Source organism: Gallinula chloropus, assembly GCF_964237585.1.
Source record: "Gallinula chloropus genome assembly, contig: HAP1_SCAFFOLD_474, whole genome shotgun sequence".
In the NCBI taxonomy this organism is placed as follows: Eukaryota; Metazoa; Chordata; class Aves; order Gruiformes; family Rallidae; genus Gallinula; species Gallinula chloropus.
Window position 1 is genome coordinate 1 of NW_028168688.1, and position 10413 is coordinate 10413.

Genomic DNA, 10413 nt, shown 5'->3' on the forward strand with positions numbered 1-10413 from the left:
AGGCTGTGCAAGAGCAAGGCGGCCTGGCATCTACACGTCCACCCAGCACTTCTATGAATGGATCCTGGTCCAGATGGGAGCCAGCTCAGCATTCAGGAGTACCCCAACAGCACAGGCGTGGAGTCACTTCCTCACCACCTCAAGACCACGGCAGAAGCCAGCCCCAACACCAGCTCCAGCGGGTGGGCCTACCTCCTGCCCATTTCCCATTGAGAAACTGGTGCGATTCTTCACTGGGGTGCGGGAGCTCCTGCGGGGCATGTGGGAAGAAAAGGCATGAGGAAGCAGGAGGGACAGCGTCCAGGCTGGGCAGCATGGTACCACCGCTGTCTGCTGCTGGGCCAATGGCCTCTGATACGCAGCGTCAGAGGCCTGCTCTGTCTCGCCCACATTCCTCAGGCTTTCACACAGTTGCTGATTTCAGCCCAGTTCTTGAAATAAAGTTGCCCATTTTCACTGTTCACCAAGCTTCGGACAAGTCTCCTGGGAAAGGGCAAGTGCTTCCATGTTCCTCGCAGCCAAAATCCAGCCACAGTCACATAGGCCACAAAGGGGAAGAGTCACTCAAAAGGCCTGCAACCATGTCAGCTCAGAGAGGAGGTTGCTCGCAGCCATGGTGGGTTGGAGCAACCTGTCATCACCCAGAGGTGAGAAAGAAGAGCAGAGGTTTAGGATTATTTCCATGTCTCTACAGAGACGGGTGCTAGGTGGCAATTCCACCAAACTAGCCCCCTACACACAGAATTTACAACCTGTATCTCTTGTGACAGGATTAGAAAAGCCTGCCTAAATTTCCATTAATTGGTGAGTAATTAACGCATCAAGCATAGTCAAATTAGCAGGCATGCTGCTTGAAGGTGCTGGACTGGGGCGTTTACACAGGCCTTGAGCTGGGTGGGTGGTTGTGATCTCCCCCTGCCACCTGTCCCTTCCGCCCAGTTTCTGTTGCCTTCAGGCATCTCTGGATGTGCCCCAGCTGTTGCACCTGCAGCGGCAGGATGTTTCCTCTTGAGTCGCTGAGGAGAAGGGCTCTGGAGTGGGAGACCGCATTGAGGGCGGCAAGGCTGGGCACAGAACCACGAGGGTCAAAAAAGCGAAGGGAGAAAGGTAGAGAGAGAGAGGCACCCAACTTCCCCCTCGCCCACCACAGCAAGACCCCCTGACCGCATGGTGCGGTGACTCATCGGAGGCGGAGCTAAGGGTGATGGGGGAATAATCCCTCTTGATACATCCCTTTGAGCAAGAAATCAGGAAAGCATGGCAGTAGACCTGTGTGGATGAGCAGGGAGCTCATGAGTAACCTCCAAGGGAAGCAGAAGGTCTATGAATTGTGGAAAAAGGGTCTGAGCACCTGGAAAGAATATAGGAATGTTGTGAGGGCCTGTAGGGATGCGTCTAGGAAGGCTAAAGGCCACCAGGAAATCAAACTGGCAAGGGACATAAAGGATAATAAAAAGGGTTTTTTTTAGATATGTGACTAGTAAGATGACCAGGGATAATGTGAGTCTACTGCTGAATGAGAAGGGTGTCCTGGTTATGGGGAATGCTGAGAAGGTGGAGATACTGAATGCCTTCTTTGCTGTCTTCACTTCAAAGGCCCCTCGGGACCCCCAGCACTGGAAGTAAGTAATAGAGTTTGGGAAATGAAGAGCTTCCCTCTGTTTGAGGTGGGGGTGGTCCAGGAGGGTCTCAAAAGAATGAATGCACATAAATCCATGGGCCCGGATGGGATGCATCCATGTGTCCTGAGGGAGCTGGCAGAAGTGATTGCTGAGCCGCTCTCTATCATCTTTGACAGGTCTTGGAGAACAGGAGAGGTGCCTGAAGACTGGAGGATGGCCAATGTCACTCCGGTCTTTAAAAAGGGTAGGAAGGAGGATTTGAGCTGGAGAAGAGCTCAGTGGAGAAGGACCTGGGGGTCCTGGTTGACGACCTGTTGGCCATGAGCCAGCAGTGTGCCTCAGTGGCTAAGAGAGCCAATGGGATCCTGAGGTGCATCCGGAGGAGTGTAGCCAGCAGTCAAAGGAGGTGATCCTCCCCCTCTACTCTGCCCTGGTCAGGCCCCACCTGGAGTATTGTGTCCAGTTCTGGGCTCCTTGGTATAAAAAGCACAGGGATCTCCTGGAGAGAGTCCAAAGAAGGGCTACGAAGATGATTAAGGGCCTGGAGCATCTCCCCTGTGAGGGAAGGCTGAGTAAGTTGGGACTCTTCAGCCTTGAGAAGAGAAGACTAAGGGGGGACCTAAATAAAGTCTATCATTATCTGAAGCAGGGGATGCAGGGGGAATCAGCCAGCCCCTTTTCAGTGGTCTGTGGGGTTAGGACAAGGGGCAATGGCTTCAAATTGGAGCACGGGAAGTTCCGCACCAACATGTGGAAGAACTTTTTCCCAGTGAGGGTGACAGAGCCCTGGGACAGGCTGCCCAGGGAGGTGGTGGAGTCTCCTTCTCTGGAGATATTCCAGACCCGTCTGGATGCCTCTCCGTGCAATATGAGCTGGGGAGCTGCTTTGGCAGGGGGATTGGACCCGGTGATCTCTTGATGTCCCTTCCAAGCCCTATGATTCTGTGATTAGTCTTTTCAGCTCTTCTCCAAGGACACTTTGGAGCAGAGCAGGCTTCTTATCAGTCCTTCCTTCCGCCCTTCTTCAAAAGCAGAGCTGTTAGCAAAGCAGGTCAGTACGTTTACCCCTAAACTAAAGAGTGTCAAAGCACCGACCCAAACACATTTCTGTCCCCATGAAAATTTATCTTTATGGGTAACCCCAGGGGTGTCCAAGCACCACTTCTGTCCTCTCTTCAGCTTGGAACGCCCTCATGCTGCCCCTCCCCTTGCCCCATAGGCTGTGCCTAGCGCCTGGAACCAGTGGATCTGTGACATCAGCCCTGTGGCCAAGGGCACCCCAGGCAACGGGAGTACTGTGAGCACTCTGTCAGCTGCTGCGCTGTGGGTAACAAGCTCTGCTTGCTTCTTGCAGCTCCCACGTTCTCCTGCTGCTCCTCCTGACAGACATGAAACTGCTCTCCTTCCTCATTTTGCTGTCCTTGTGCCGGCCTGTGCAGGGCACATGGGATACCTGCTGGTAAGTGGCCCTTGGCTCTTGAAGGTAGCATGGGCAAGCCTTATGGGATTCACTGGAGGGTTTCCACTTGTCCCCCATGGCCACGCCACGGCTTCCTGAACCCCCTGTGGGGCCCTCGGATCTTTGCCAGCACCCAGGCTGCTGGCACCGCTTGTCTACGGGGCTAAAGCCAAAACAGAGGCAGATGGGTGCACGCTCCATGGCGTTCCCTGGCCCTCCTGTCCATACAGCACCTTGCGGGGAGGGAAGACGGCTGACCTTCAGCCTGAACAGCAGCAAGTCATTGAGCAGGACAGTAACGATCTTCTGCTTACAGGACCTGCGGGCACCGGCCCATGGCCTGGAACTCAGGCATGTCGCGTGTTGTGGGCGGCAGAGATGCCCAGAAGGGAGCCTGGCCCTGGATTGTGAGCATCCAGAATCCCTGGAAGGTGGGCACAGGGCATGTATGCGGAGGCTCCCTGATCCACCCACAGTGGGTCCTTACAGCAGCCCACTGTTTCATCAACGTCTGGTAAGGAGGAGTAGGGAACAGCACACAACACTCCCAGCTGCCCTGCCCACAGCACCTCAGGCTACCCTCACCCCATCCCGTTCCATTTGCCCGCTGGACACCCACTGTCTGGACTCTCCCCAGCCCAGCTCAGGAGAAAGGTGGGCTCACGCCACTGCTTCCCAGCAGCCTCCAGCTCCAAGTTCCTGGTGCCCAAGGCGTGCTAGGGTGGTTGGGCCCTCTGTAGCACCACTTTCCTCTCTGCCTTGTCAAGAGCAGGTGGCAGACAACGGCTGGGCTGTGACAGCACGTAGTTCCGCTGGCTCTGAGTGCTCTCTCTGTCTGCCTTCCAGGGACGTCAGCATGTGGCGTGTGGTCATCGGTGCCACGCAGTTGACGCGGCTGGGTCCTGAGGCACAAGTGCGCGGTATCATGCAGGTGATTGTTCACGAGCACTACAGCAACATCACGCAGAAGAATGACATCGCGCTTATGGAATTGGACCAGCCTGTCCAGTGCAATGACTACATCCAGCTTGCCTGTGTGCCTGATGCCTCGCTGAGAGTTTCAGAGCTGACCAACTGCTATGTCAGCGGCTGGGGCTCCACAACTGCAAGATGTGAGTTCCTGAGCACTCCTTGTGTCCTGAGAGCAAGCATGGAACAGTGGTGGGGAGGCGGGCTGGGCTTTCAGGCAGCAGAGGCGAAATGTCGACACAGTCAGGTTGCACGGGGATGTGTGCCTAGAGAGAGGAGGCGGGCCTGACCCATTAGTCAAAGCAAGACACAAAGCAAACACTGCTACAATGCATTCTGGAGGCCAAGCCAAGCCCTAGGCAAGGGGCTTACCCAGACCAGGGAGGAGAACCAGGAATGAGCTGCTGCATTCTTTGCTCACAGCTGCAGAAGCCACCGACAGGCTGCAGGAGGCCAAGGTCTCCCTCATCGACATCAAGCAGTGTAACAGCAGCAATTGGTACCGAGGGGCCATCCACAGCCACAACCTGTGTGCTGGTTATCCCCAGGGTGGCATCGACACCTGCCAGGTAGGAGTCTGCGACAAACCGGTCCCCAGCACCACTAGCAGCCCTGTCACAACAGCCCAAAGTTCTGCTGGCATGGGCTTTGCCTGGCAAGTCACCTTCCCAGCACTGCTGGGACTTGCCTCTCCTTCCCCATGAGCATGTCCTTGTGCGGTGCCCCACCTTGGCCCACCTAGGGCTCTTGATAGCCTGTAGGCCCACATCCCAGTCCTGGCAGATGAGTCTTCTGTGCATCCAGCATCACTGCGCGGAGCTGAGGGAGAGTCAATCCCCTCACAGGCAAGAGGGGGATCTCTGGCTCATGGGAAGGAGCTAGCCATAGTGCTGACAATGGCCACCCAACACCACCTTCATGCTCTCTCCTTCCCCTCAGGGTGACAGTGGTGGCCCCCTTGTCTGCCAGGACAAGAACGCCGAGTACTTCTGGCTCGTGGGATTGACCAGCTGGGGCACAGGCTGTGCAAGAGCAAGGCGGCCTGGCATCTACACGTCCACCCAGCACTTCTATGAATGGATCCTGGTCCAGATGGGAGCCAGCTCAGCATTCAGGAGTACCCCAACAGCACAGGCGTGGAGTCACTTCCTCACCACCTCAAGACCACGGCAGAAGCCAGCCCCAACACCAGCTCCAGCGGGTGGGCCTACCTCCTGCCCATTTCCCATTGAGAAACTGGTGCGATTCTTCACTGGGGTGCGGGAGCTCCTGCGGGGCATGTGGGAAGAAAAGGCATGAGGAAGCAGGAGGGACAGCGTCCAGGCTGGGCAGCATGGTACCACCGCTGTCTGCTGCTGGGCCAATGGCCTCTGATACGCAGCGTCAGAGGCCTGCTCTGTCTCGCCCACATTCCTCAGGCTTTCACACAGTTGCTGATTTCAGCCCAGTTCTTGAAATAAAGTTGCCCATTTTCACTGTTCACCAAGCTTCGGACAAGTCTCCTGGGAAAGGGCAAGTGCTTCCATGTTCCTCGCAGCCAAAATCCAGCCACAGTCACATAGGCCACAAAGGGGAAGAGTCACTCAAAAGGCCTGCAACCATGTCAGCTCAGAGAGGAGGTTGCTCGCAGCCATGGTGGGTTGGAGCAACCTGTCATCACCCAGAGGTGAGAAAGAAGAGCAGAGGTTTAGGATTATTTCCATGTCTCTACAGAGACGGGTGCTAGGTGGCAATTCCACCAAACTAGCCCCCTACACACAGAATTTACAACCTGTATCTCTTGTGACAGGATTAGAAAAGCCTGCCTAAATTTCCATTAATTGGTGAGTAATTAACGCATCAAGCATAGTCAAATTAGCAGGCATGCTGCTTGAAGGTGCTGGACTGGGGCGTTTACACAGGCCTTGAGCTGGGTGGGTGGTTGTGATCTCCCCCTGCCACCTGTCCCTTCCGCCCAGTTTCTGTTGCCTTCAGGCATCTCTGGATGTGCCCCAGCTGTTGCACCTGCAGCGGCAGGATGTTTCCTCTTGAGTCGCTGAGGAGAAGGGCTCTGGAGTGGGAGACCGCATTGAGGGCGGCAAGGCTGGGCACAGAACCACGAGGGTCAAAAAAGCGAAGGGAGAAAGGTAGAGAGAGAGAGGCACCCAACTTCCCCCTCGCCCACCACAGCAAGACCCCCTGACCGCATGGTGCGGTGACTCATCGGAGGCGGAGCTAAGGGTGATGGGGGAATAATCCCTCTTGATACATCCCTTTGAGCAAGAAATCAGGAAAGCATGGCAGTAGACCTGTGTGGATGAGCAGGGAGCTCATGAGTAACCTCCAAGGGAAGCAGAAGGTCTATGAATTGTGGAAAAAGGGTCTGAGCACCTGGAAAGAATATAGGAATGTTGTGAGGGCCTGTAGGGATGCGTCTAGGAAGGCTAAAGGCCACCAGGAAATCAAACTGGCAAGGGACATAAAGGATAATAAAAAGGGTTTTTTTTAGATATGTGACTAGTAAGATGACCAGGGATAATGTGAGTCTACTGCTGAATGAGAAGGGTGTCCTGGTTATGGGGAATGCTGAGAAGGTGGAGATACTGAATGCCTTCTTTGCTGTCTTCACTTCAAAGGCCCCTCGGGACCCCCAGCACTGGAAGTAAGTAATAGAGTTTGGGAAATGAAGAGCTTCCCTCTGTTTGAGGTGGGGGTGGTCCAGGAGGGTCTCAAAAGAATGAATGCACATAAATCCATGGGCCCGGATGGGATGCATCCATGTGTCCTGAGGGAGCTGGCAGAAGTGATTGCTGAGCCGCTCTCTATCATCTTTGACAGGTCTTGGAGAACAGGAGAGGTGCCTGAAGACTGGAGGATGGCCAATGTCACTCCGGTCTTTAAAAAGGGTAGGAAGGAGGATTTGAGCTGGAGAAGAGCTCAGTGGAGAAGGACCTGGGGGTCCTGGTTGACGACCTGTTGGCCATGAGCCAGCAGTGTGCCTCAGTGGCTAAGAGAGCCAATGGGATCCTGAGGTGCATCCGGAGGAGTGTAGCCAGCAGTCAAAGGAGGTGATCCTCCCCCTCTACTCTGCCCTGGTCAGGCCCCACCTGGAGTATTGTGTCCAGTTCTGGGCTCCTTGGTATAAAAAGCACAGGGATCTCCTGGAGAGAGTCCAAAGAAGGGCTACGAAGATGATTAAGGGCCTGGAGCATCTCCCCTGTGAGGGAAGGCTGAGTAAGTTGGGACTCTTCAGCCTTGAGAAGAGAAGACTAAGGGGGGACCTAAATAAAGTCTATCATTATCTGAAGCAGGGGATGCAGGGGGAATCAGCCAGCCCCTTTTCAGTGGTCTGTGGGGTTAGGACAAGGGGCAATGGCTTCAAATTGGAGCACGGGAAGTTCCGCACCAACATGTGGAAGAACTTTTTCCCAGTGAGGGTGACAGAGCCCTGGGACAGGCTGCCCAGGGAGGTGGTGGAGTCTCCTTCTCTGGAGATATTCCAGACCCGTCTGGATGCCTCTCCGTGCAATATGAGCTGGGGAGCTGCTTTGGCAGGGGGATTGGACCCGGTGATCTCTTGATGTCCCTTCCAAGCCCTATGATTCTGTGATTAGTCTTTTCAGCTCTTCTCCAAGGACACTTTGGAGCAGAGCAGGCTTCTTATCAGTCCTTCCTTCCGCCCTTCTTCAAAAGCAGAGCTGTTAGCAAAGCAGGTCAGTACGTTTACCCCTAAACTAAAGAGTGTCAAAGCACCGACCCAAACACATTTCTGTCCCCATGAAAATTTATCTTTATGGGTAACCCCAGGGGTGTCCAAGCACCACTTCTGTCCTCTCTTCAGCTTGGAACGCCCTCATGCTGCCCCTCCCCTTGCCCCATAGGCTGTGCCTAGCGCCTGGAACCAGTGGATCTGTGACATCAGCCCTGTGGCCAAGGGCACCCCAGGCAACGGGAGTACTGTGAGCACTCTGTCAGCTGCTGCGCTGTGGGTAACAAGCTCTGCTTGCTTCTTGCAGCTCCCACGTTCTCCTGCTGCTCCTCCTGACAGACATGAAACTGCTCTCCTTCCTCATTTTGCTGTCCTTGTGCCGGCCTGTGCAGGGCACATGGGATACCTGCTGGTAAGTGGCCCTTGGCTCTTGAAGGTAGCATGGGCAAGCCTTATGGGATTCACTGGAGGGTTTCCACTTGTCCCCCATGGCCACGCCACGGCTTCCTGAACCCCCTGTGGGGCCCTCGGATCTTTGCCAGCACCCAGGCTGCTGGCACCGCTTGTCTACGGGGCTAAAGCCAAAACAGAGGCAGATGGGTGCACGCTCCATGGCGTTCCCTGGCCCTCCTGTCCATACAGCACCTTGCGGGGAGGGAAGACGGCTGACCTTCAGCCTGAACAGCAGCAAGTCATTGAGCAGGACAGTAACGATCTTCTGCTTACAGGACCTGCGGGCACCGGCCCATGGCCTGGAACTCAGGCATGTCGCGTGTTGTGGGCGGCAGAGATGCCCAGAAGGGAGCCTGGCCCTGGATTGTGAGCATCCAGAATCCCTGGAAGGTGGGCACAGGGCATGTATGCGGAGGCTCCCTGATCCACCCACAGTGGGTCCTTACAGCAGCCCACTGTTTCATCAACGTCTGGTAAGGAGGAGTAGGGAACAGCACACAACACTCCCAGCTGCCCTGCCCACAGCACCTCAGGCTACCCTCACCCCATCCCGTTCCATTTGCCCGCTGGACACCCACTGTCTGGACTCTCCCCAGCCCAGCTCAGGAGAAAGGTGGGCTCACGCCACTGCTTCCCAGCAGCCTCCAGCTCCAAGTTCCTGGTGCCCAAGGCGTGCTAGGGTGGTTGGGCCCTCTGTAGCACCACTTTCCTCTCTGCCTTGTCAAGAGCAGGTGGCAGACAACGGCTGGGCTGTGACAGCACGTAGTTCCGCTGGCTCTGAGTGCTCTCTCTGTCTGCCTTCCAGGGACGTCAGCATGTGGCGTGTGGTCATCGGTGCCACGCAGTTGACGCGGCTGGGTCCTGAGGCACAAGTGCGCGGTATCATGCAGGTGATTGTTCACGAGCACTACAGCAACATCACGCAGAAGAATGACATCGCGCTTATGGAATTGGACCAGCCTGTCCAGTGCAATGACTACATCCAGCTTGCCTGTGTGCCTGATGCCTCGCTGAGAGTTTCAGAGCTGACCAACTGCTATGTCAGCGGCTGGGGCTCCACAACTGCAAGATGTGAGTTCCTGAGCACTCCTTGTGTCCTGAGAGCAAGCATGGAACAGTGGTGGGGAGGCGGGCTGGGCTTTCAGGCAGCAGAGGCGAAATGTCGACACAGTCAGGTTGCACGGGGATGTGTGCCTAGAGAGAGGAGGCGGGCCTGACCCATTAGTCAAAGCAAGACACAAAGCAAACACTGCTACAATGCATTCTGGAGGCCAAGCCAAGCCCTAGGCAAGGGGCTTACCCAGACCAGGGAGGAGAACCAGGAATGAGCTGCTGCATTCTTTGCTCACAGCTGCAGAAGCCACCGACAGGCTGCAGGAGGCCAAGGTCTCCCTCATCGACATCAAGCAGTGTAACAGCAGCAATTGGTACCGAGGGGCCATCCACAGCCACAACCTGTGTGCTGGTTATCCCCAGGGTGGCATCGACACCTGCCAGGTAGGAGTCTGCGACAAACCGGTCCCCAGCACCACTAGCAGCCCTGTCACAACAGCCCAAAGTTCTGCTGGCATGGGCTTTGCCTGGCAAGTCACCTTCCCAGCACTGCTGGGACTTGCCTCTCCTTCCCCATGAGCATGTCCTTGTGCGGTGCCCCACCTTGGCCCACCTAGGGCTCTTGATAGCCTGTAGGCCCACATCCCAGTCCTGGCAGATGAGTCTTCTGTGCATCCAGCATCACTGCGCGGAGCTGAGGGAGAGTCAATCCCCTCACAGGCAAGAGGGGGATCTCTGGCTCATGGGAAGGAGCTAGCCATAGTGCTGACAATGGCCACCCAACACCACCTTCATGCTCTCTCCTTCCCCTCAGGGTGACAGTGGTGGCCCCCTTGTCTGCCAGGACAAGAACGCCGAGTACTTCTGGCTCGTGGGATTGACCAGCTGGGGCACAGGCTGTGCAAGAGCAAGGCGGCCTGGCATCTACACGTCCACCCAGCACTTCTATGAATGGATCCTGGTCCAGATGGGAGCCAGCTCAGCATTCAGGAGTACCCCAACAGCACAGGCGTGGAGTCACTTCCTCACCACCTCAAGACCACGGCAGAAGCCAGCCCCAACACCAGCTCCAGCGGGTGGGCCTACCTCCTGCCCATTTCCCATTGAGAAACTGGTGCGATTCTTCACTGGGGTGCGGGAGCTCCTGCGGGGCATGTGGGAAGAAAAGG

At 55.9% G+C, this 10413-nt stretch overlaps 1 protein-coding gene across 1 annotated transcript; it reads left to right on the plus strand.

Annotated features, from left to right (window-relative positions):
* Positions 1–2841: 2841 nt before the first annotated feature.
* On the plus strand, positions 2842–8317 carry LOC311204260 (acrosin-like; the record flags this gene model as incomplete). Its single annotated transcript, XM_084280707.1, has 7 exons — positions 2842–2945; positions 3398–3595; positions 3928–4193; positions 4474–4619; positions 4990–5136; positions 7911–7983; positions 8175–8317. Coding segments are annotated over 7 exons (1077 nt in total), but the record flags the coding sequence as incomplete, so codon positions are not given.
* Between the last annotated feature and the right edge of the window lie 2096 nt (positions 8318–10413).